This window comes from Amblyomma mixtum, chromosome 3 (assembly GCF_055824585.1).
Source record: "Amblyomma mixtum isolate Tamu chromosome 3, ASM5582458v1, whole genome shotgun sequence".
Classification (NCBI taxonomy): Eukaryota; Metazoa; Arthropoda; class Arachnida; order Ixodida; family Ixodidae; genus Amblyomma; species Amblyomma mixtum.
In genome coordinates, this window is record NC_143014.1 from 108,224,797 (window position 1) to 108,250,522 (window position 25,726).

A 25,726-nucleotide genomic window follows, 5' to 3' on the forward strand; every position below is an offset into this window, starting at 1 on the left:
CACGCAGCAGGCTGTTGGGCGAGTTGGTGACAATCTTCCATAGCTACAGTTCGAAAGACAAGACAAGAGAGGACGACAGAACACAGCGCTGCAATCTTTTGGTGAATAAGAAGCCTGATAATACTTTTCTGAATAACAAACCTGATGATACTTTGCTGAATAATAAATCTGACAATACTTTGCTGAATAACGAACCTGAGACCAGCCCGAATGATGACGGTTGATGGTAGCCCGAATAAAAACCCCGGTCGTCTCCTACCCACGTGAGCGCCAGGTGTCGGTGGACGACGGTTCTCTTTAATGCCGGCGCTGGCGCATCGAAGCAGCCGTGCACAGAGTTCAATTATTGACTGCTGCGGGAGCAGTGGGCCCGAACGTTCATCCCGCACGCGTAGCCTATGCCCGGCAGACTAAATCGCAGAGACCACACGCGAAATCAATGCGCGGCTAACGGCGGCGGCAAGGGCTCAAGAACAGGCTGCTCCCCTTTTAAGCAGCGACAGGCGAGAAGAGACTGCCGCTCCAGCGCGTATCAAAATAAGCCCCAACGCGGCGCGCCGGGACCGCTGCCGCCGGATGGCGCGCTGTGGGGAGAGGGCAGCGCGCATGCTTTTGCGGACGTCAGCACCAAGTCGGCCTGCTCTAACGAGCCGATTGGCGAGCGCCCAAGCGAGTCTCAGACTCCCCAATTTGGGCAATTAGAGGGAAGGCGGCGGCTGCGGCGCTATTAAGGAGCGCTGACACAAAGATTCTTCACCTGGGAGCGGCTGCGGGGATTCTAAATCCCAGACCCCCCCCACCTTCCGTCCATGCTCTTCATGCCGAGCGTCTAGCGCGCGCTCCGAGGCGTCGCGTGAATCAACTGCTTTCTTGCTTGGCCTGGCTCCGGCCGCGCACCTGAGCCGGTGAAAAAAATAGAGTACCCCAAAACACCGCAAAAGTCTATGCAACAGTGTGGTGCTCAGAAAGGCGTTTGATTTATATAAATTAGGAGCCACGGGCTGTGCTTTGCTGATGCGAGGGCGGCAATGTTTTGCCGAGTTCAGCTGCGGGCTACCGATGCGCCGAGTTTAACGCAATGTTCTTGAAGTGTAAGAGAAAAGGACGAAAAGCTTGGATTGTAACACTGGGTTGCGCGCTCTCTCATTCCATTCTTCTTCCAGATTCGTCCTTCCCGATATGTATTTGAGCGCAGCTTTGATTACTGGAAAAGCATAATTGTATGGTCCAGAGACGGAGCGATTGACAGCGGTTATCAGTGCAACGCGAACGTTCGTTTCTATCTTAACGCTTTTCCAACCAACGCGAGGTTCTTTTCCCGAGACTTGCTTGAAAGATACGGCACGGCAAAAACACGGGATTCATGCACCGTGGGTGTGCTGTTAAATTAATTAGATTCTAACAGAGCGAAATTACCTCACAAAAGCAAATCTGCTGCTAATAGTTTTGTGCTATTGCAGATTGATACGTACTCAGCTATAATAAAAAAAATTACGAGGAACTTCAGCGGCTAAAGTGGTGAAAGGCGAAAGCTTGAGTGCTGCATTCTGCTACGCGATTGTTCAATTGTTCACTTCCCATTCTGTTAGTGCATTAATTAACTGCCAATTAATGACGCTTAATCTTTGCCTTTAGGAGTGGAACGCGACAGCGTGTTGTAGCGCTGCCAGGGAGTCCACGGAACACCACCACCCGTTCGGCGCGATGCGTTGCCCTTTGAGCGCGACGCTTTTTGAGGAAAGAAAATTGCGCTGTAATTCTCTGTCATCTCGGTGGACACCTGAACCGCACCGTATTGGAAGGGAGGAAGTGGAGTGAAAGAAGAAAGAGAAAGAGGGGCCGTAATGAAGAAAATGAAAATTGTATTTGGGGAAGGAAATTGCGCAGTAACCGTCTCACATATTTCGGTGGACACCCGTCAAAATTCGCGCGCAGTGACGTCACGACCATTTCGACCAATCTGAAACGCGGACAAATTTGCTAACACGTCTTGGTCACGACAGTATCAGCCATTAAAGGCTTTCGCCTTAAAAATTCACCTCAAGTACCAGCTACTAATCCAGCTAATATATCTCCCAAAGGCATTTCCAGCAAACCAGCAGCGACAGAGCCTCCAGTTGGGCGTCACCACGGAGGGCGTCACAAATATTTCTTCGTGATAGCAGACCGTATGAGAAATCGAGATGGCGTGTTCACTCTTCATTTTCTGAATCTATGACGCGGAAAATGATCAGCACCATAGTGCTAACAGCCCTCGATGTTTTAAGCGCTTAGAGTCTTGCAGTTAAGTCAACACCATGGTTGGTTGTGCTGTGTGTGTATGAAGCGCGGAAAGACGTCAGACAGAGGAGATAGCGAACACAAAGTGGTTCGTAGTTCATTAGAGTACGTTTCTTTTGTCTATGTTCCATACCTTCTCGTGCTTTATTCACATCACGCAATACTAGCTATCCTCTCAAGCCACCCGTGTGATTAATGGCCCCCTTCCCGCATTCAGGACTACCCCTCAATCCAGTGAACCTTATTTCTGAACAAATCCTTTGTCTCTCATAGCCTGAGTCGCTTTGGGACGTTAAACCCCATGAACCAACCACACCAAACCATTTCCTTGAAAAAAAAAAGGCCCCGCCGCGGTGGCTCAGTGGTGACGGCGTTCGGCTGCTGGCCCGAAAGACGCGGGTTCGATCCCGGCCGCGGCAGCTGCATTTCGATAAAGGCAAAATTCTAGAGGCTCGTGTACTGTGCGATGTCGGTGCACGTTAAAGAACCCCAGGTGGTCGAAATTTCTGGAGCCCTTCACTACGGCGTCCCACATAGCCTGAGTCGCTTTCGGACGTTAAACCCCAATAAACCAAACCAAACCAAACCAATTCTTTGAAAGCCAATGCTCCAGTAACTTATTATCAGCAAAACACTGAAAAAACGCTCACTCAATAACATTACATCCAAAAATGAAGCAAAAATTTGAGAAAGTTAGATATTATTTCACGTACAGACAGTAAAAAATAAAATAGTCTATAAACCGGAAGCACAAGTAATGTCCAAAAATTTTGAACGACGCCATGCCCCCGACGTTGACCATTGGAGGACTGACTCGTCAGAAAATGTTTTTGTCCTTGAAGCGCTGCTGGCCAGGGTGGTCTTCAGCTTCAAGTACATAATCATGGCAGCGGAGCGGCTGGGTGCAGAAGCCGCCCTGGGCTCGAACGCCAGTGCTTGCCCCATCTTCGTTAACCGGCTCACTCACTCGCTGTGAGGACGGCGAAGAGGAGCCCACCACTGGCGTCCGATCTCCTTCCCCTGTGCGGCGTCCTGCACCCACCCCGCAGGCGACTCCGACGCCATGCTAGCCGTCGAACGCGCCGGCCGAATACCGCATGGCCATGTGGCACGACGGAACCGAGGGCCGATGGTACCAGTGCCGCTGACCTAAAAGCAGCAAGGTATACGGCAAGGTGGAGTCCTCGAACGCCAGCCTGGGCGGGAAACAGGGGTAGGTCGACGGGGCCTTCCGCCTGTTCGGGCACCCGGAGGCAACCATGTGCACCAGGTTCATCGACAGCGGGGGCAACACGGTGGACTCGAGCAGCAGCGTGGCCTGGAGCCAGAAGCACGAGGTGGCTATCTTCGCCGCGGTGGTGGTACGGTCGGCGCGGTTGCAGGCGACGACCACGGCGTGCCCGGCGGCGACTGGGGCCACGACCGACCCGCTTTCCACGTTGACCAGCGCGGCCATTGTCAGGAGCAGACACCACGCACTGTTAGAGAATGGAGAGAAGGTTGGTCTGCGCTAAATCGACACGGCATTTCGAGGACTGGGTTGAGAGCACAACGTTTTCTGTTGTGCGGGTAAGAGGAATGCAGGCCAGAACCGCACAAAGAGTGCAAGCAGAACGTACCTTGACAAGTGGCCGCCCACCCCCTGGCTGCCAGGTTTGAAGCGTGTAGGAGTGGATCCGCTGTGGCTGCTGCAACTCGAAGCTGTAGGGGCGATGCGGCTTCATCGCAGCAGGGCACACAACATCAGCTCCCAGCAGAATAGCGGCGCTCTGCTCTCGGGTACCACCGCGGGCTCGTGCGCCGCACCAGGCTTCAAGAACGGCTCCGCGGCAGTGCCAAGGGCCGACGTGGTCGTCTCCGAGAGCTGCCGGTGCCGCCATTGTTGGTTGAGCAGAGCGCTGGGACATCATCGCGTTGCAGCGAGGTGGGAACAGCCAGGCCCTGTCTTCGCAGGTGTCTTCGAGCATTGCAGCAGCAGTGACGTAGCTCTTGGAGCTGGAAAACTGGCTGCGGCCTGAAAGATGCGTTCGTCGCGTGACCAACGCCGAATACGACTCGATGACGCGTATGCCGCGTGGCACGCGATGGTGAGACGGGCCCCCTTCATCCTCCTCTTTGTCGTGAGTATCTGAATGGTGCCGGCTGATGTTCTCTTCGTGGGCATGCGATCGTTCAATTGTGAGGATGCTACTTTTTTTTTTCAGCGAGAGGCTGCTTATAGGACATTATTCGAGATAAACGTCAGTGTAATCACTCGCTTTGTGACGTCACCGAAGAAAAAGGAGCAGAAGAAAACAAAGAAATATGAAAAGAAGTAGAAAAAGAAGGCCAGAAATGTCGACAAAGGCTACATTCGGCCGTTAGGCTCCGCTTTGCTGTTCTTCCAGCATCGGGGTCGTTGTCTGGGCAACTTTTTACGAAATAGACGCTATGCTGTTGCGGTGCCGCGAACTCGTCCAAGAAGGATAGTCGAGCGGGAACCATGTTGTTCGCTCCATTGCGACTGCGTCGCAGGAACATTCAGACAAGTTTTTGTGACAGTTTTCCTGTAAATATATCCTAGTAGCACTGTTGGATGTATGTTTGGCTGCCAACGAGATAGATGAGCTGCTAAAAAAACCTTGATTTACTGTTCTATTGCAGTAACACAGATAGAGCATGGAAACAGGAAGATTTTCCTCTGCGGTGGAATGGTTTGGTTTAATGGGGTTTAACCTCCTAATGCGACTCAGGCTATGAGGGAAGTGGAGCACTCTGGAAATTTCGACCCCCTGGGGTTCTTCAACCTGCACTGACATCGCGCAGTACACGGGCCTCTAGAATTTCGCCTCCATCGAAATTCGGCCGCCGCGGCTGGGATCGAACCTGCGTCTTTCGGGCCAGCAGCCGAGCGCCGTAATCACTGAGCCACCGCGGCGGGGCTGTAGTGGAATGCTTGCAAGACCATGAAAGCGCTATTATCAGGCACACAGGCTATATTTATAAAAAAAGATTTGCTTGGACGGACTGGAACAGCCTATGTAAATATGAGGCACTATTTGTCAAGACACATCGCTGAACATACGCGATAACCGGTGCATTTAAAACGCGAGCAGTTTTGCGCTCGACTGTCTTTGTATTGACAGGGTTGTTAGGCATGTATGCATGATGATATGGTGTGTCTGTAGTCGCGTAAAGTTGGGTAGGGTGAAATGGCTATTTAATTCGAATTCCATTTCATTCTGGCCCCTTTTGCATTTCGTCATTGCCCCATGCTCTCGCTGTGATCAGTAAGTCAGGCAAACAAATGATAAAAATAGAACGAAAAGTATTTTATCACAGTAACCCCACATTCATAGACCTCCAGCAATTTTGGACAAAAATTTTGAAAATTAGAAAACTGTAAGATCTTTTGACGGAAATATTGAAGACAGTGGTCCATTCTTCGGATATGTAGCAAAATCTTTCTTTTGAAATGTTTCCACCGACCGCATCGAATAGTTAAGACTCCCATAGAAAACCAATGGGGAAATGATTTGACGATAGCAAAAACGTTAATGAAAAAAAAAAAAAGTTCGACTGTCGTCGGGTGATCTGCGAATATATTGATTGTTGTAGCGAAATCTTCCATTATATGAAAAAAATTGCGTTCATCCGGCTAAAAAATGCTTTTGTCCGGAATTGTTGGGTATGATGTGACTTCTATCACTGCCTACAAGTTTAGAGCACAAGACGCGCTTAATTGCTGCAAGGAAACAATGTGCGGGATAGGCTACCTTACTGTTCTCGCTTTTCACCTGCACACACGATTATAAATACACATTCTTATTTAAAGCGGCACATGGTTAATAGAATTTAGGAGCGCGAGAAAATGCAGACTGCTGCAGCTTTATCAGTTAAAACTCACACGACAGTGGCTGGCCACGTTTTGTGGCTCATTATTTTTTTAAAAGTCTGACAAAGTGATAATCGCTGAGTCTTGTTTACTTGATCTCCTGATTTTAATTCACCCGTTTCCAAGCTCGTTCTTGATGCAATTGATTTAAAATCTCTTAAAAGCACGCGGCGACTATCTTCTGCTGCGCTTTCACGCCAGCCGTTTTTATACGCCAGACAGCGGTTTGTTCCTTGTAACCTGTTTATTCCTCGACAGTTTCGAAAAAAGACTGGTTAGGCCACACGAGGGGTTCACGAAGGGTTCACGGACGGAGTCCTTTTGAGCGCCATTAATGCGAAAGCTTTAGAGCTGTCGTCACACCAGAGCCTCTCAGCCGGATGTCTGGAAATTCCCTGCTCGGTCGAGACAGTGATGATATTACAGGTGTCGAATGATCACCAAGGACGAATCAAAGCGTGCCGCCAAATTTCAACATCTATCACTACTGGAGTAACTGGGAGGCTGCCACAGTATCGACATCTGTACTGGAGAGAGCAAAATCATAACAGGGCCGTTGAGAGTGTCAGGTGGGTGGATGACATGATAAATAAATAAATAAATAAATAAATAAATAAATAAATAAATAAATAAATAAATAAATAAATAAATAAATAAATAAATAAATAAATAAATAAATAAATAAATAAAAATTCAGGGGGCACTTTGACTGTCTAAAGTGCGTAAAGGCGAAAGCGTTTTCCGCACCACTTTGCCTATGTGACACTGGTGACGTCACCATTGCATTATGTCACACATAACTCATGATGGGCCGCCGCGGTGTCTCAGTGGTTACGGTGCTCGGCTTCTGACCCAAAAGACGCGGGTTCGATCCCGGCCGCGGCGGCTGGAATTTCTTTGGAGGAGAAATTCTAGAGGCCCGTGTACTGTGCGATGTCAGTGCACGTTAAAGAACCCCAGGTGGTCGAAATTTCCGGAGCTCTTCACTACGGCGTCTCTCATAGCCTGAGTCGCTTTAGGACGTTAAACCCCATAAACCAACCAACCAACATAATTCATGACGAAGTAATGACAAATTACTAATTAGTGACTAATTACTGATTACTGACTAAGTACTACTTGACTGCTAATTAATGACGCTTAAGCTTCGCCTTTAGGGGTGGAACGCGACGGCGTGTTGTAGAGCTGCCAGGGAGTCCACGGAACGCCACCACCCGTTCGGCTCGATGCCTTGCCCTTTGAACGCAACGCTTTCTGAGGAAAGGAAATGGCGCTGCAATTCTCTGTCATCTCGGTGGACACCTTAACCGCACCGTACAGGAAGGGAGGAAGTGGGAGTGAAAGAAGAGAGAGAAAGAGGGGCCGTAATGAAGAAACTGAAAATTGTATTTGAGGAAAGGAAATTACGCAGTAACTGTCTCACATATCTCGGTGGACACCCGTCAAAACGCGGACACATCTGCCGACACATCTGCCGACACGGCTGTCGACACGGCTGCCGACACGGCTGCTAACGACAGTAGGAGGCATTAAAGGCTTTCGCCTTAATCAATAAATACGTTTATCGCGGCGAGAGGGATTACAAGAGACGGCGGCGCGGACAGATTATCTTAGCTTACCACCGCATTATAACCCTACGCCACAGCCGAATTTTTTTCCCGAGATGAAAAACCTGTTTATTTAATAATATATGCATACAGTGGTAAAATTACAGCGAGTAAAATCTAAAAAAAAAAAAATTAAATTCGTGTTTCTATATAGGCAGACCCGTAAAATTAACACTACGGGATCGGTTATCTCAGTGAAATGGAGGTATGGTAGATTGGAAATGCGGCTGTGTCCCGTAGACAGCGAGGAAAGCTTGGCCGTAAAAATACAGGGTAGTTGGAGGGAAAAGTCAAGTACTACAATCAAGGAAATCCTGAGATAAGACACGATTAGGGCCAGGAAAAAACAAGATCGTTGTCTCTAGGACGGGAAGAAAGAGGATGGCTTTTTGGGCCTGTTGGTAGTACATAGCTTCAAAACACTGTAGCGCAACCAAAGACGAGGACAAAAATGAACACAGGGAACGCTATAGCGCTTGTGGTGTTACTTCTGCTTATTTTTGTCCTCGTCTTTGGTTGTGCTACAGTGTTTTTAAGGGAGAGGAGGAGGAAAATCCTTTATTGGTCAAGTTAGTGATGGTGTTCGAGGTTCGGTCAGATGGTCAAGAGCCCTTGGGCTTTGACGACCTCCTTGGCTCTCTCGATCGCCCGGTCTTGCGTGTCCTGGTCGGAGATGACCAAAGCGGCTTCTCGATCGTCGGGATTAGTGAACTGCTATTCCTGAAGTGGTGCGCCCTTGGCACATGCCCATAAAATTTGTGACTAATCGGCTTCTTGGCTGCATAGTTTACATAGGGGGGAGTATGCTGCCGGAAACATGGCCGCATATAGCTCCGGATTAGTGAGTGATCCTGATTGAAGTACCTCCGTAGCATTTCTTGGACTTCTGTTAAGGATCTGTGTCCCGTAGGGTGGTGGGTCTCAGCTAGAGGGTAGGGTACTGTAATTTCTAGGTATTAAACCATGCCATCACTCGCGGTCTTCAGCAAAGGGGGAAGATGTTTTTCCCGTGCCCGATCCGTTAATTCTCGGGACGTATTGTGGCCAGCGTCGTTCTTGTGGAGTAAGGAAGTGTGCGCTGGTACTAATATCAATTGGATAGGTCGTGTGTGCTGCCGGGGCAAGCACTTAAGAAAAGAAATAGAAATGGCGGATACCCGTCCCTTGGTGTAGTTTTGAATGGCTTATCAGGAAGGGAATGAAAACTCAAGGCCGAAAGATGGAAATGGGACGAAGGATGGCAGGAATTGGAGGAGAACCGTAGGTTAAGCTAAGCGAAAGGCGCTAGTGTGCTTTTGCCCCGCAAAGACGGGCCCGGAAACAACATTCCACGTGTATAACTGCCAGTCTCTCGCACTGTGCTTTGAATGTCGTCTCCATCAACGTCAATTAGTGCGCAATGGATCCAGAACACACAGCTATCGCATTGCCCGCTCAGGATGACTTCGGCGGCCCCATAATTTTGGATCGACTGTGGTGCTCCTTCTAGGTCGTGAAAATCGCCAAAAGTTGCTAAGGCGCTAGAGGGAAGCATCAGGACAAGCAAACACGTTGCTCATCTAACTCAAAAACCCAGGAACCAAATGAAGCGAGGTAATCCTTAGAATAAAAGCACATTGAGAACAAATAAAAGTTGACCTGTATAGATGGAGTACCTTGTTTTAACCACAAAGAGACCACTCTCAGCTAAAGCGAAGCTTTTATAAGCTAGAAAACACCATAAAACGAAATATAGGTGTCGCCATCCACGCTCGATTTCGCAAGTAAAAAGCGCACGTCGACACGGAGCTTGGGCGTGGATCCCAGAGGCTATACGCTATACCGCCATTCACTTCAAAATGGTGGCAACCCGTCCTTTTGGGTGAGGACGTCACGAGTTCGAATCGACTGGCGGGAAGATTTTCAAATCCAAGTTTCTGGGCAAGCGTCTAGCGCGTGCTCCGAGGAGTCGCGTGAATAAACTGCTTTCTTGCTTCGGCCGGCACCGGCCGCGCACTTGTTTCTCTCTTTCCCCTGCCACACCTAAGCCGGTGAAAAAAAAAAAAGCCCCCAAAACCCCACAAAAAACAATGAAACGGTGGGATTTATATAAATTACAAGCCGCGCGCTGCGCTCACTGCTGCTGGGAAGGCGGCGATGTTTTGCAGAGTTAAGCTGCGCGCTACTGCCGCGCTGAGGTGAGCGCAGTGTTCTTGAAGCTTATGAAAAGGACGAAAAGCTTGGATTGTAACATAGGATTACGCTACCTGTCATTCCATACTTCTTCCAGCCTCTCCCTTCTCGATATGCATTTGATGATGATGATGATGATGATGATGATGATGAATTTTTTTTTGGCGCAAGGGCAACTGTGGCCAAAGAGCGCATGGCATAAGGTTTTTTCTTCTGCTCAAGGTGGGGTCAAAGACCCATCTCCCAAACATTTCACCCTGAATAAGCAGAGCACCAGGCAGGCGAAATCTTCTGCCCGTTGTATCAAACGGTGGGTAATCGGTGGCACTGGGGATCGAACCCCGCCCCTCCCGCATGCGAGGTGGATACTCAAACGACTAGGCCACCGCAGCGGTCTCGATATGTATTTGAGCGCAGCTTTGATTACTGGAAAAGTATAATTGTATGGTCCAGAGACGATGCGATTGACAGCGGTTAAGTATCAGTGCAACACGAACGTTCGTTTCTGTCTAGGGCTTTTCCAACCAACGCGAGGTTCTTCTGCCGAGATCGTCCTTGAAAAATAAGGCGCGGCGGAAACGAGGGATTCATGCACCTACGGTGCGCTGTTCAATTCATTAGATTACAACACAGCAAAATTACTTCTCGAAAGCAATTCTGCTGCTAATTTGTGCGTTTATCGAATATCATGCACTTCAATGACAACTACAATCCGCCTCACCTCAAGTACCAGCTACTTAAGAATTTCTGGGGTAAATATGTCTCCCAAAGGCATTTCTTGCAAAGCAGCAGAGACAGTGCTAACAAATGGTCGTCATTTTTCTCCGTGAAAGCAGGTCATGTTGTAACTCGAGATGGCAGTTTTACTTCTTCTTCATGTTTTTAAATTTTTAGCGCGAAAATTTATCACCACGTACCATAGCGCTCACAGCCCTCGCAATTTGGGCAGCACGGTTGCTGGTAGTGTTGTGTACAAAGCGCAGAAAGATGTCGGACACATTAGAAATTAGCAGCGCACACATACAAAGTACTTCGTAGTTCATTTGAGTACGTTTCTCTCGTCTGTGTTCAATGCCTTCTAGTGCTTTATTCACATCACGCAAAACTAGCAAACCAGCCAAGCAACCTTTGTTAATAGTGGCATTAAAGTTTCCTTCCTGTAATGAAGCCACTCCATTGACATTCGTTTTGGCTTATGGGATTTAACGTTCCAAAGCAGCTCAGGCTATGAGGGACGCTATAGTGGAGGGCTTCATGAAATTTGGATCACCTGGGGTTCTTTAACGTGCACTGACAAGGCACAGTACACGGGCCTCTAGCATTACGCGCCATCGAAATACGACCGCCGAGGCTGAGATCGAACCCACGTCTTTCGGGTTAGCAGCCGAGTGCCATAACCACTGAGCCACCGCGGCGGCTTCCCCTTCACACTCAGTGAGACTTGTTTCTGGACAAACCATGTATTTCTTTGAATAACAGTGCTCCAGTAAATATGAACTAAAAATTGGAGAAAAAAAAGCCGAGTCAATAACATTAAGAAATTAAGTGAACATTTGAGAAATTTAGATAATATTTACACGATCAGACCGTAAAAAATGAAATAGTCTGAGAAGCGGAAGCACGCGTAATGTCCAATGATTGTGCACGACGCCATGTCCAGGACGCCCACCATGGGTGCAGGTCTTGACGCGTCCGCATATGTTTTTGTCCTTAAACAGCAGGCGGCGACGTCGATCTTCAGCTTCAAGTACATAATCATGCCAGCGGGGCGGCTGGGCGCAGAAGCTATGGGAGCAATTTTGGGCTACTTAGCTCGAACGCCAGTGCTTGCCTCATCTTTGTTATTATGACAGGCTCACTCATTCCGTCTGAAGTCGGCGAGTGGGAGCCCAGCACTGGCGTTCGATCTACTTCAGTGGTCCGGCGTCCTACAGCCGCCCCGCAGGCAACTATGACGTCATGATAGCCGTTGGCTGCGTAGGCCGCACACTGCAGGACATGTGGTACGAGAACACGGAGGCCAGGTGGTACCAGCGCCGCAGATCTACCAGCAGCAAGGTATATGGCAAGATGGAGTGGTTGAGCGCCAGCCTGGACGAGAACCAGGCGCAGGTCGACGACGTCTTCCGCTTGTTCGGGATCCTGGAGGCAACCGCGAGCACTAAGTTCATCGACGGCGGGGTCTATCGGAATATGGTGGACTCGAGCAGCAGCGTGACCGGGTGCCAGGAACACGAAGTGGTCATCTTCTCCGCGGTGGCGGTGCGGGCTGCGCGGTCGCAGACGACGACCACGGCATGCCCGGCGTGCTCGGCGTCGACTGCGCTCATGACCGACCCGCTTTCCACGTTGACCAGCCCGGCCATTGTCAAGAGTAGACAGCTCGCACTGTTGGAGAATGGAGAGAAGGCTAGTCTGCGCTAAATCGACACGGCGTTTTGAGGACTGGGCGGAGAGAACAACGTTTTCTGTTGTGCGGGTAAGAGGAATGCAGGCCAGAACCGCCCTAAGAGTGCACGTCGAACGTACCTTGACAAGTGGCCGCTCACCCCCTGGCTGCCAAGTGTGAAGCATGAAGGAGTGGTTCAGCTGTGGCTGCTGCAACTCGAAGCTGTAAGGGCGATGCGGCTTCATCGCAGCAGGGCACACAACAGCAACTCCCAGTAGAACAGTGGCGTGCCGCGCTCGGGTACCACCGCGGGCTCTTGCGCCGTACCAGGCTCCACGGCCGTGGCAAGGGTCGACGTCGTGTACGAGCGTCGCCGGTGCCGCCAGTGTTGGCTCAGCAGATAGCTGAAATATCGTCCAGTTGCACCGAGATGGGGACGGCGAGGCCTAGCTTCGCCGGTGTCTTCGAGCAGTGCAGCAGCAGTGACGTGGCTCCTGGCGGATTGAAAAATGTCTTCGTCCAGCGCGAGATGTTCGACTAGCGCTGAGCGTGATGATGATGATGATGTCCTCGGGCTGAATGGCCTCGATCACACGTAAACCAGCTTCCTTCGTCCTTCTCTTTATCGTGGGAACCCAGAACGGTGTCCGATGTTGGCTGATGTGCTGTTCACGTGCACGTGATCACTAGATTGTGAGCATACGATATTTTTACGCGAGAAGCTATTGAAGCGACATTATTTGGTATAAATGACATTGTACTGAGTCGCTTCATGACGTCACCTAAGAAAAAGTAGTATAAATAAGGAAGAAGAATGCAAAGAAGTTGAAGAAAGCGAGATACGTATGCAGCGGCCTTATCTAGCCTTTAAAGGGGCTCTGAAATACTTTCCGAGGAGAGCACATCAACTCACTCAATCGTTGCATTGTGTTGTCATGAACGTCTGATCCAAGTACTACCTCTCTACACGCAGCAGAGAACCCACAATCACGCGCAAAAGTTGGTGAGCCCTTCCCGGTGGCTTTTTCATGCTCGCACTCTTCTCTGTGGCTCGCACCTGCGTATACATGTTGAGAGATGGCTACTGGTTAGATTCTTTCAGACGTCAGACAACTACCATGAACGCAGCCAATAATTCGCGTAGCTCCGGCGAGTCGGGAAGCATCGCCCACGGAGGTGGGGCCGGTGGATTAGCGCCGACCTTCCAACGTGCAAAAAGTGACGAGAGGGGAGGGGAAGGCGCGAAGACGCTGTAATTCAACTTTTGACTGCCCTTAACTCAGTATATACAAAAGCGGATTAAAAGAATTCTTGCTGGACAATATTCGTGAAGCGGCGTGCTCTAACATCCCAGACATACCGCAACTTATTAGAGCTCCTTCCAGAGCCACTTTAATGCTGTGTCACATGGAAGCGAGCGAGGGGCATGGCGCGGCGAAAAATTCCAACCGGGAACCTTGTCGCTCTGTCCGCTCAAGCCACCGCGGCCGTTCGAAACAGGTTTTAGAACGGTAGCTCTACTCAGTGTTGCCGATCCCACCCCTCAAATTTGGCCCACCTTACCCCCGAAAGTTGACCTTCATCGAGTTGGACCGAAATCGATGTCCAGACTAATTTGAATATTTGCATCGCGATGGTAATCTCAAAATATGACGCGGGTCACTACCAAATTTTGGCCCACCCACCCCTCGAAATTTGACCTTGTACGATTTGGACCGAAATCGATGTCCGACCATAATGGAGCGTGCCCGACATGATGGCGACCTCCAAATTTGCCCCGAGTTGTTAAAAAAAAATTTGCCCGGCTCACCTCCGAAATTTGACCTTGGCTGATTCGGACCAAAATCCATATCCGACCATCTCCACGAAATCAAAGAAAAATCCCCAGAGGAGCAACCCAAGAGACAAGTGGCCCATCTTGATCATGTGGCCTTGTGACGTCATCACAACCTGCACACCGAAATGTAAGCAAGCTGCCCGCCGTGGCAAGTGGCAGCTGAGTTTATGAATATTGCCTTTGCATTAGATTCCCTGCCCAAGCCCATTTATTCCTTTTGATTTCGACTACGATATTATCAACTCGCGTTTCTGCCCTGACCCACTCTGGTCTCTTCCTATCTCTTGATGTTGCCCCTATAATTTGCCTTTCTATTGCTTGCTGCGTTGTCAGTTTAACTTGAACCCTTTTCGTTAGCCCCCACGTTTCTGCCCCATAGGTGAGTACAGGTAATACATAGCTGTATATTTATTTCGTGAGGGATACTGTTAAACTACCATTCATGATATGAGAGTACCTGCCAATTCACTTCACCCTAATCTTATTCTTTTAGTTATTTCATTGTCGTGGTCGGGATCTGCGGTCTCTACCTGCCCTAAATAGACATATTCTCTTACTACCTCCAGCGCCTCGCTCTCTATTTTAAGCTGCTGTCACTTTCAGAGACTGTGAAACATTACGTTAGTTTTCTGCATTATGATTTTTCGACCCACCGCTCTGCTTTTCCTGTCTAGCTAGCTCATTGATCTTGCTTTGCGATTCATCCACTGAATTAAATAGCAAGGCAATGCCATCAGCGAATCGCAGATTACTAAGGTATTCTCAATTTTATCTTATTCCCAACTGTTCAAAATGCAGGTCACTGAATACCTCCGGTAAACAGGCGGTGAATAGCATTAGAGAGGTCGCGTCTCGCTGCCTGGCACATTTCCTTATTGCGATTTTAAAACTTTCTTTATGGAGGTTCATGGGGCTGGGCAGCCACATAGATATCTTTCAGTATCTTTATACGAGCTTATCCACATCCTGAATTCTTAATGCCTGCATGACTGCCGATTGTTTTGACTGAGTGAAATGGTTTCTTGTAATCTATAAAGGTTACACATACGGGTTGGTTATATTCTGCGCATTTCTTTGTCTCCTGACTGATGGTGTCGATATGGTCTATCGTTGAGTAGCCTTTACGAAAGCCAGCCTGGTCTCTGGAAGTCTAAAGTTGTGATTCTATTTGCAATTACCTATGTGAATACCTCGTAGCTAAGGGACAGTATGCTGATCAGTCTTTGATGTCCCTTTTCTTATGGATTAAGGCAATGTTAGCGTTCTTCTAAGATTCCGGTGCGCTCAAAGTAATGAGGCATTGCTTTTACAGGGTGACCAATTTTTCTAGCATTATCTGCTCCCCGTCCTGCACCACGGTGGCAAAATCCTGTTTTGGTGAGGGAGATGGTTGTCGGCTTTGGGCATCAGGATCAGGCTGCGCTTGTGGCCTGGTTATGCAATTCCATCAACACGCGAAGTTTTTTTTATATATCCGGCGGTGAATCGCGTGCACCGGGATCCGAACCGCGGTCCTCTAGCATCTGAGGCTGATGCTCTGCCTCTACGCCATCGCTGCTGATTGTTTAACTTTGTTTATAGGATATTATTAACTCTCGTTTATCCCCTGGCCCACTTGCTCTCTTCCTGTCCTTCAGAGTACCGCCTTCTAATCACAAAGAAAACACTCTCAGTGAAAGTGAAGTTTTTATACGTTATCAAAGACCATAAAACGAAATACGCGTGTCGCCATCCCCGGTCGATTTCCCAAGTAAAATGAGTGCGTCGACACCAAATTTTGGCCGTGGATCTCAGAAGCTACGATACACCACCATTCACTTCAACACGGTGGCAACCCGCCCTTTCGGTTCGGACGTTATCAAATTTAACTCTCGGAAGGAAAGATTTCTGAATCCAGTTTTTTAGCAGGGCGTCTTGAGCGCGCGTGAATAAAGTGCTTTCTTGCTTCGCCTGGCTCCGTCTTCGCACTTGTTTCTCTCTTTCCACTGACACGGAACGGCGGAAAAGCGCCCCCAAAACGTGGTAAATAACTGTGAAAGGTGTGGCGCACGAAAAGGCGCTTGATTGAGTGATATTAGGAGCCACGCGAAAGAATGATGTTTTGCCAAGTTCAGCTGCGGGCTACCGACGCGCCGAGTTTAACGCTATGTTCTTGAAGCAGAAAAGAAAAAAAAGCAGAAAACCTTGAATTGTATCATTGAATTACACTATCTCAAGTCCAGTGGAATTCCAGAATAGCGGGGCCGACCACCAGTTTCATTTGCAAATTAGTGTTTTCTACACCATCTCATTAGGTATTTCTTTCAGCATCTTCCTTGTCGGTATGTATTTGCGTGCAGCTTGTATTGCGGAAAAGAAATATAACTGTCTGACCCAGAGACACAGCACTTGCCAGCGCTTAAATACTAAGTGCTGCCAGCGGTTAAATACTAAGTGCAACGCCAGCGTTCGTTTCAATCTTCCCTTTGTCCGAATAACCTGAGGTTCTTTTCCAGAGATGTTGCTTGAAAAATACGACAGGGTGAAAGCGCAGGATTTATGCATGATTAGGTGTGCTATTAAAATGATATATTCCAATATAGTAAAATTAAATCTCAAAATCAAATGGGATACTAATTGCCTTATGCTGTCACAGATTAATACGTATTTCAGTTACAATTACAATTCACCTCAAGTTACGGCCAGTTATGTATTGGGGTGTGAATATTCGTCCCAAAGGCATTTCTTGCAAAGCAACAGCGACAGTGCTTCGAGTTGGGCGTCACAAACTTCGTGAAACCAGGCAGATCATGTAAGAAGTCGAGATGGCGGTTTCCCTCTTACTTCTTGTTCATCTTGTTCTGAGCATTTTTCTTGCAAAACTATCAGAACCACAGTGCTAACAGCTGTCGATGTTTTAGAATGATTTATGTCTTGCAGTTTAGGTAACGCGTTGGTTCGTAGAATGTGAATGAAGCGCAGAAAGACGTCGGACGCATTAGAGACTAGTAGTGCACACATGCAAAGTACTTCATAGCTCGTGAGTGTACTTTTCTCTCGACTATGTTCAATTCCTTCTTGAGCTTTATTCACATCGTGCAACACTAGATATACAGCCAAGCCACAAACGTTTATAGCGGCACACTTCCCGTATAAAGACAGCCCCTTGCAACTCAGTGAGACATTTTTCCGGAAAAATCCGGTATTAGCTTTCAAAAACATACTCCTGTAAATATCAGCAATACATTGAAGAAAAAATATGGAGTTAATAACATTGAGCTAAGAAATTTGAGCAAAAGCTTGAGAAATTTAGACATAATTTACAGTACACGTAGAGATCGTAAAAAAAAAAAAACGGTCGATGAAGTGGAACCACAAGTAATGTCCACTCATTGTGAACGGTGCAATGTGCACGAGGTCGATCATGGGTAGAAGTTTTCACGCGTTCGAAAATATTTTTGTCCTTGAAAAGCAGGCGGCCAGGTCGACCTTCAGCTTCAAGTACATAATCAGGCCGGCGGCGCGGATGGGCGCAGAAGCCGAGGCCCGCACGTTGGATGGCCCGTGCTCGAACGCCAGTGCTTGCCTCATCTTCGTTATCTGACCGGCTCACTGATTCGCTGTGAGGACGGCGAAGAGGAGCCCACCACTGGCGTTCGATCTCCTTTCCCTGTGCGGCGCCCTTCGCCGCGGTGGTGGTACGGACGGCGCGGGCGCAGGCGACGACCACGGCGTGCCCGGCGGCGACTGGGGCCACGACGGACCCGCTTTCCACGTTGACCAGCGTGGCCATTGTCAGGAGTAGACACCTCGCACTGTCAGAGAATGGAGAGAAGGTTGGTCTGCGCTAAATCGACACGGAATTTCGAGGACTGGGCTGTGAGCACAACGTTTTCTGTTGTGCCGGTAAGATGAACGCAGGCCACAACCGCTCAAATAGTGCACGTACCTTGACACGTGGCCGCCCACCCCCTGGCTGCCAGGTTTGAAGCGTGCAGGAGTGGATCCGCTGTGGCTGCTGCAACTCGAAGCTGTAGGGGCGATGCGGCTTCATCGCAGCAGGGCACACTACAGCAACTTCCAGCAGAATACCGGCGCTCCGCTCTCGGGTACCACCGCGGGCTCGTGCGCCGCACCAGGCTTCAAGAACGGCTCCGCGGCAGTGCCAAGGGCTGTCGTTGTCTTCGAGCGCCGCCGGTGCCGCCAGTGTTGGTTCAGCAGATGGCTGGAACATCGTCGAATTGCACCGAGATCGGGTCAGCGAGGGCCGACTTTTGCAGCTGTCTTCGAGCAGTGCACCAGCAATGGCGTGGCTCTTGGCGGCTTGAAAACTGTCTGCCTCCAGTACGAGACGTTCAACGCGTGACTAGCGCTGAAGGCAGCTCGATGACAGGTGTGCCGTGTTATGCGCGATGGTGAAACGAGCTCCCTTCGTCTTTCTCTTTCTCCTGATTACCTTGAGTGGTGCCTGCGGTGGGGGCGAAGGCGCCGAAGGTACGGAGATGAGGTTCACTGCGCGAGTTTTAGGCGAAAGACCCTCTGTTTGAGAAGGACAGTAATATTTATAACTTTAATGACATGACAGTTACATAAGCCAACTCAAAGCACTCAGCTACAAAGACAAGAGAATCCAGTGATTGAAACAAGAACCAAAACCAGAAATACAACAGTGCCCATATGCCGGCTGATGTCTTGCTTATGGGCACGAGATCACTTAATTAAGAGAACACATTTGTTTTTTTTTCACGGCGAGGAGCTGTTTCAGCGATATTATTCCGTACAAACGAAATGGGGCAGCCGCGTTTCGAAGTAGACGAAGCGCGGAAGGCTCCCGTATGCTTCAAAGCGTTCGTCGACCATCGTCCGCCCCGCCTTCACGATGGCCAATTTCAAACACGAGACAGTGGTCTCTTCCTTCTGGCTGATGTATTTCTTGATACCTTCGAGTGCTTGGGCATAACGATGGGTCACCGTGACAAACAAGGATCAGTTTATCGCGAAATTAAAAAAAAATTACTATGCTGTGCGTGGCGACCTCGGAGGTAGTCCTCTGTGGTGCTTTTATATTAAATCAACGGTGGCGCCCCTCTACATCGTGAAAATCGCCAAAACTGCAAAGGAGCTAGACGGAAGCACCCCGACCAGCAGACACATTATTCATCTAACGCAGAAGCCCAGCAACCGAACTAACCGAGGTGGGTAATCAATAGCTTATAGGAATACTGAGGACGAAGAGAAGTTTGCCTGTAAGTATTGTTACCATTAGCACCATCAGAAAAACTACGCCCAATGCAGGGCAAATGCCTCTCCCATATCCCTCCAATCAACCCTGTCGTTTGCCTGCTGCGGCCTCCTATTGCCGCAAATGTCCTAATCTAAACCGCCCTCTATCTTTCTGCCGGCTCTGCTACGCTTGCCTTCTCTTGGAATTCAACTGCGTTATCTGTTAAGACCATCGGTAATCTTGGTTTCCCATTACGTGCCCTGTCCAACCTCATTTCTCCTTCTCAGTTTCGAGTAGGATGTCATCAACTCTCGTTTATTCCCTGACCCACTAGCTCCCTTCCTGTCCCTTAACGAGTACCGCCTCCTAATCACACAGAGACCACTCTCAGTGAAAACTAAACTTTTATGAGCTATCAAGGCCCATAAAACGGAATACAGGTGTCACCATCCCCGGTCAATTTCTAATTTCCACCAAATTTCGGGCGTGAGCCCTAGAGGCTACGATACATCACCATTCACCTCAACACGGCGGCAACCCGCCCTTTCAGTAACGACGTCATGAAATTGTATTCTCTGGAGGGCAGGTTTTAGAATCCAGTTTTTTAGCAGGGCGTTTACAACATAGTAAAATTACATCTCAAAAGCATTTGTACTACTAATTGCTTTGCGAGGATTAATACGGATTTCAGTTGCATTACAATTTCCCCCTAAGGTATTTCTTGCAAAAGAGTAGCGTCAGTGCCACTAGTTGATACTCTCTCTCATTGGGCGTCACAAACTTGTCTTCGTAAAAGCAGATCGTGTCAGATCTCGACATGGTGGTTTCCCTCTTTCTTCCTGCTCTTCTTTCTCTGAGTCTTTGGCTTCCAAACTTATCAGCACCATAGCGCTAACGGCTCTCGATGTTTGGGAATCCTTAGCGTCTTGCGCTTTAGGCAACACTTATGTTTGGTAGTGATGTGAATGAAGAGCAGAAAGACTGGACACAGAAGAGGCTAGTAGCGCTCACATACAAAGTACTTCGTAGTTTGAGTGTACTTTTTTCTGGTCTATGTTCAATGCCTTCTTGCGCTTTTTCGCATCATGCAATACTAGGTTTCGAGCCAAGTCACACACGTTAATAGCGGCTCACTTCCGGAATTAAGGACGCCCCCTTGAAGTTCAGTAAGACTTGTTTCTGAACAAATGCTGTATTTCTTTGAAAAACAGTACTCCAGTATATGTCAGCAATACATTGAAAAAAAAAACGCGCAGTTATGTTGAGTCAATAAATTTGAGGAAGAAATTAATAAATTTAGACTTTATTTACATGTCCAGATCGCAGAAAAATAGTCTATAAAGCGGAAGCACAAGTAATGTCCAGTTATTGTGAACGATGGCATGTCCACTAGGTCGTCCATGGGTCGAGGTCTTGACGCGTTCGAAAATATTTTTGTCCTTGAACAGCTGGCGCCAGGTAGGCCTTCAGCTTCAAGTACATAATCATGCCTGCGGGGCGGCTGAGCGCAGAAGCAGCAGCGGGCGTACGTTGGGTTGTCTGAGCTCGAACTCCAGTGCTTGCCTCATCTTCGTTATTTGACAGGCTCACTCATTCGCTGTGAAGACGGTGAAGAGGAGCCCACCACTGGCGTTCGATCTCCTTCCCCTGTGCGGCGTCCTGCTGCCACCCCGCAGGCTACTCCGACGTCAGGATAGCCGTCGACTGCGCAGGCCGTATACGGCAGGACATGTCGCACGACGACACCGAGGCCAGGTGGTGCCAGCGCAGCAGACCAACCAGCAGCAAGTTCTAAAGCAGGGTGGAGTCCTCGAGCGCCAGCCTGGACGAGAAGCAGGCGCAGGCCGACGAGGTCTGCCGCTTCTTCGGGGACCTGCTGGCAACCATGGTTACAAGGTAGATCGACGGCAGTGTCTCTCGCAAAACGGACGACTCGAGAATTAGTGTGGCCGGGCGCCAGAAGCACGAGGTGCACGCAATCTTCGCCGCGGTGGTGGTGCGGACCGCTCGGGCGCAGACGAGGACTACGGCGTACTTGGCGTCGACTGAGGTTACGGCCGACAAGCTGTACACGTCGATCAGCGCGATCACCTTCGTTGCCAGGTGCGGGCACCTCGCACTGATGCAGAATGGCGACAGGGTTGGTCTGAGCAAAGGCGCGACTGTATTTCGGAGACTGGACGAAGAACACAACGTTTTCTGCTTCGCCGATGAGATGAACGCTGCTAACAGCTGCGTGAAGAGTGCATGTACCTCCATTGACAAGTGGGCGCTTAGTCCCTGGCTGCCAGGCTTGAAGCATGAAGGAGTAGTCCCCCTGCGGCTGCGGCTGTTGCAACTCGAACCTGCAGGGGTGATGGAGCCTCAACGGGGCAGGGCACATAACAGCTGCTTCCAGTAGAACGGGGGAGCTCCGCGCTCGAGTTTCACCGTCAGCTCGTGCGCGGCACCAGGCTTCAAGAAAGGCCTCGCAGCAGTGCCAAGGGTCGACGTGGTCGTCTCCGAGAGCCGCCGGTGCCGCCAGTGTTGGTTCAGCAGGGCGCTGGGACATCATCGGGTTGCACCGAGGTGGGGACAGCCAGGCCCTGTCTTCGCAGGTGTCTTCGAGCAATGCAGCAGCAGTGACGTGGCTCTTGGAGCTGGGAAACTGTCAGCGGCCAGCCCGACGCGTTCGTCGCGTGACCAAAACCGAACGCGACTTGATGACGCATATGCCGCGCGACGCGCGAGGGTGAAACGAGCTCCCTTCATCATTTTCTTTGTCGTGAGTACCTGATATGGTGGCTAGATGCCGGCTGATGTGCTCTTTGCGGGCATGCGATCACCCAGTTTTGATAACAGAACTTTTTTTAATTGTAATACGCTGCTTAAGGGTCATTATTCTAGATCAACGTCAGTGTAATTGTGGCTTCGTGACGTAGTACATGAAAAGAGAGTGCAAAAAAAGGAGGAAGAAGAATGAGACGAGGTAGAGGTAGGAGAAGTCGATAAGGATGATCTCCCGCCGTGGATATGTGGCTATATTAACCATTAACCCTCTGATATTCCGTTAGCTTAACCCTGTAGTGCTTCAGATATCATCGTTGATACAATAGCGTATAAATGGGATCAATTTCATTTGTGTTCGCAGAACTGCATGAATCTTGGACAATACCAGTAGAAGAAACGGTATTTCCCAACGTATTTATTTCCAAAGCATGATCAAAATGTGAGTGCGCCCGAGCGGTCTGCACCACCACCGCGGCGAAGATTGCGTGCACCTCGTGCTTCTGGCGCCCGGCCACACTAATTCTCGAGTCGTCCGTTTTGCGAGAGACACTGCCGTCGATCTACCTTGTAACCATGGTTGCCAGCAGGTCCCCGAAGAAGACATCATCGTCATTTCTTATTGGGCCTAAAATTGGTGGTCGGTCCCCCTATTCCGAGAGTATTTTGTATCTTGTAGCCGCTCTTGCCCTTCCGGTCAGCTCCTATGAAGCTTTCGGGTCTGAGATGGGCAGCTTTTCCCCGCGCCGCTCAATCGTCGGTTGTTGTAACCTTTCTACTTCGTGTTGTCTTGGGAGACACACATCGTGTAGAATAGGCCCTCCTCTATGCCATACTGTGCGCAGTCTGTCTCACAAGGCAAGAAGAAGCAGAGAGGGGGAGGGGGTGGAGAGGAGGGCTTAGGATCAATTTAGAGAACCTAAAATTGTTTCGTAAATATGCTTCGGTAACGTGTCTCTCCGATCAATGGACCTTTAACCTTTTAAGGGGTACGGACACAAAATTTACAGGTGTTCATTTGGTCACTTTGAAAGAGGACAGCGGGCCTAGTAGTCATAAAAATGAGGTCAGAAAACTAGTGCGCAAGGTTAATAATTAGTTTCAAGCCATTATGCGCCGGCAGTTTCGGTCTCGTTTGGCGCCAGGGCTGAAGTGCAACTTAACATCATGGTCGACAGGCCAAACTGGATTACCGCAATTGTGATGACGTCGGCGTCAGCGGCAAGCACTGGTTGTTCCTGAGAACAACCACTGGGTTTGATGGCGTCGCAATAATTAGGGCAAGTGCATAGTGACGTCATTCGATGTGTGTGAAAATGCCGAGCAGCTCCTGGGGCAACATTCAACATCATTTTAAATTATGTTCCACTCTGCGTCTACAAACTGAACCATGCAAGGGGGCTCCTCCTTACGCCAGTGAAACAAGTCACGTCTTTTGTTTGCGTTAGATTTTTGTGTCTGCACCCCTTTCAACTTTTTCACTGTCGCTTTCTAGCGCTTACGCGTATATAGCAGGAAGTGGTTCGCTTATTCGCAAAGATCTAATTACCCGCTCCGTGGCCACCGCTTTGCCCTTGTCTTTATTGGCAATAAATAAACGCCCCCCACTTTCGCATTAAGCGGCCCTTCTGTGTGTGCATTGTCGCGTGCGTAGTCTTCTTTTTCGATAATAAATAAAATGCTTTCCGATCCTCTCATCTTTAACCGAATAGCAAAACGGCACTAAGAGTGCACCTTCGAGAGCGCCACGCCTGATACTTTTCCCTGAGAGGAAATGCCCAACTCCATTTCTCCACCAAATTGCGCTCACTTGTCTCGAGAAAGGACGGCCGCGGAGGTCTGCAGGGCGCGTCCCCAGCGGCGTAGACTCGCAGCCGGCCTCGCTGCTCCCAAGGCGCGCATCTACGGAGGGGAGCCAGCTGGATCCCGGCACGGCCGCCCAGAGCGGTCACTGCGCTCCGGGCGCCCAGGAGCGCCGCTAAAGATAGGAGCGTCGGACGGCAGCGCTGCGCCGCGTATAGCGAGATTGACCTGGATCGCCTCAAGTGCTAGTCTTGAAGGTGCCCAGCTGCTCTCACTATGTGGTGACCTCCGAGGGCGAAAACACGCCGTGAGTAGGCAAACACCGACTCGTATTAAACGGGTGATGGGTGTTTCTTCGCAACTTTACCGCTGTGATTCCCAGGCATTTTGCTGTAAACGTCGGATAAAAGTTGGGAGCGTCCGCGAGTACATCACAAATACTGTCTTCAAGGCATCAATGCAAAAAAAAAAAAAAGCTGCGAGATTTATCGAGAAAAAAATTATTGCAGCATAGTAAATAACATTTAAGCTAATTTGAAAGATTTCTGATTATGTAGGGACGATAAAACAAAGGCGCTTACAGTAAATCATGGTGAAACTCACCACTGCTCCGGTTCCTGCCAATGCATCATTACGACCAAAGAAATTATAAGAAATTGTGAAAGGAAGCTTCTGCATGGGTTTAGTTTCCAGTTTGCCTCCCACATCTGTGGCAACTCACGTTTTGATCACGCTTTCGGAATAAATACGTTGGGAAATACCGTTTCTTCTACTGGTATTGTGCACGATTCATGCAGTTCTGCGAACATAAATGAAATTGATCCCATTCATACGCTATTGTATCAACTTGCGTGACACGGCACACTTACATGCGTGACACGGCACACCTTTCACTAAATGTACAAGTTTATCTTAGCAGACACAGCGAACTGTGGCATATTCCAACATGCCGCACAATACGAGGGGGTACCCGAAAGAAACCGGACTTATTTTTGTTTGAACTTATTTGTTCACATTTTATGCACAGAACTTCAATCTCCTTCAAAGTATTCTCCACTTGCAATGATACGCTTGTCGAATCTTTCATTCCATTTTTCAAAACATTGTTTAAATTCTTCTTTTGTGATGCTTGACAGTGCCTTCGTCGTTTTTTTCTTCACCTCAGCAACATCAGCGAAACGCTTTCCGTTCACCTATTTTTTCATTCTAGGAAACAAAGAAAGTAGCACGGGGCAAGGTCGGGAGAGTATGAGGGTTGAGGAATAGGGGTCATGCCATTTTTGGTCCAAAATTGTCGTAGCAACAGGGCTGTGTGAGCAGGGGCATTGCCATGATGAAAAATCCAGTCACCCGACCGCCACAAATCTGGCCGCTTTCACCGCACACTGTTGCCCAATCTTTTCAAAACATCCAAGTAGAAAGCCTGGCTAACTGTCTGACCCTGCGGAACAAATTCTCAATGGACGACTCCTCTCACGTCGAAAAAACAAATCAGCATTGTTTTGAGGTTTGGTTTCACCTGACGAGCTTTCTTGAGGCGAGGTAAATTTGAAGTTTTCCATTGGCATTATTGTTGCTTTGATTCAGGATTCGATTCAGGAACACTTGAGTTGTCCCCATAGAATCGTCCTTGTACGCCTTTCTTAATATTTCAAGAGTTTCCATTCAACTTTTTCCGAGCAAAAATCAGAATTTCACCGGCGCACGCTGTTCACGAAAATCAGCCATTGCAAAAACGACACTCACACAAAACAGCCGTCACTCTAAAACTGTGCCTAAACTAGTCTGACCTCCT

At 49.0% G+C, this 25,726-nt stretch overlaps 2 protein-coding genes across 2 annotated transcripts; both read right to left on the reverse strand.

The window, feature by feature from the left end:
* Positions 1-3,243: 3,243 nt before the first annotated feature.
* LOC149351307 (uncharacterized) lies at positions 3,244-3,736 on the reverse strand. Its single transcript, XM_089575606.1, has 2 exons — positions 3,448-3,736; positions 3,244-3,386 (listed from the first exon to the last, which is right to left on the reverse strand). Exons 1-2 carry the CDS (start codon positions 3,734-3,736, stop codon positions 3,244-3,246), a joined length of 432 nt encoding a protein of 143 aa, XP_089431732.1.
* A 7,982-nt stretch (positions 3,737-11,718) lies between these two features.
* Positions 11,719-18,372, reverse strand: LOC149351308 (uncharacterized). The gene is made up of 3 exons (XM_089575607.1): positions 18,088-18,372; positions 12,463-12,768; positions 11,719-12,348 (listed from the first exon to the last, which is right to left on the reverse strand). Exons 1-3 carry the CDS (start codon positions 18,370-18,372, stop codon positions 11,719-11,721), a joined length of 1,221 nt encoding a protein of 406 aa, XP_089431733.1.
* Positions 18,373-25,726: the final 7,354 nt, after the last annotated feature.

Bases quoted from the DNA above. Each gene is read 5' to 3' on its own strand.
- LOC149351308 (XM_089575607.1), bottom strand. From the start codon at position 18,372: ATGTTCCAGCCATCTGCTGAACCAACACTGGCGGCACCGGCGGCGCTC. The intron at 12,769-18,087 runs GTACGTGCACTA...CGGCGAAGCTAG, and splicing joins GTGGGCGGCCACGTGTCAAG to GCCTCGCCGTCCCCATCTCG. The intron at 12,349-12,462 runs GTACGTTCGACG...GATTTAGCGCAG, and splicing joins GTGAGCGGCCACTTGTCAAG to ACTAGCCTTCTCTCCATTCT.
- LOC149351307 (XM_089575606.1), bottom strand. From the start codon at position 3,736: ATGGCCGCGCTGGTCAACGTGGAAAGCGGGTCGGTCGTGGCCCCAGTC. The intron at 3,387-3,447 runs ATACCTTGCTGC...TCCGTCGTGCCA, and splicing joins CGAGGACTCCACCTTGCCGT to CATGGCCATGCGGTATTCGG.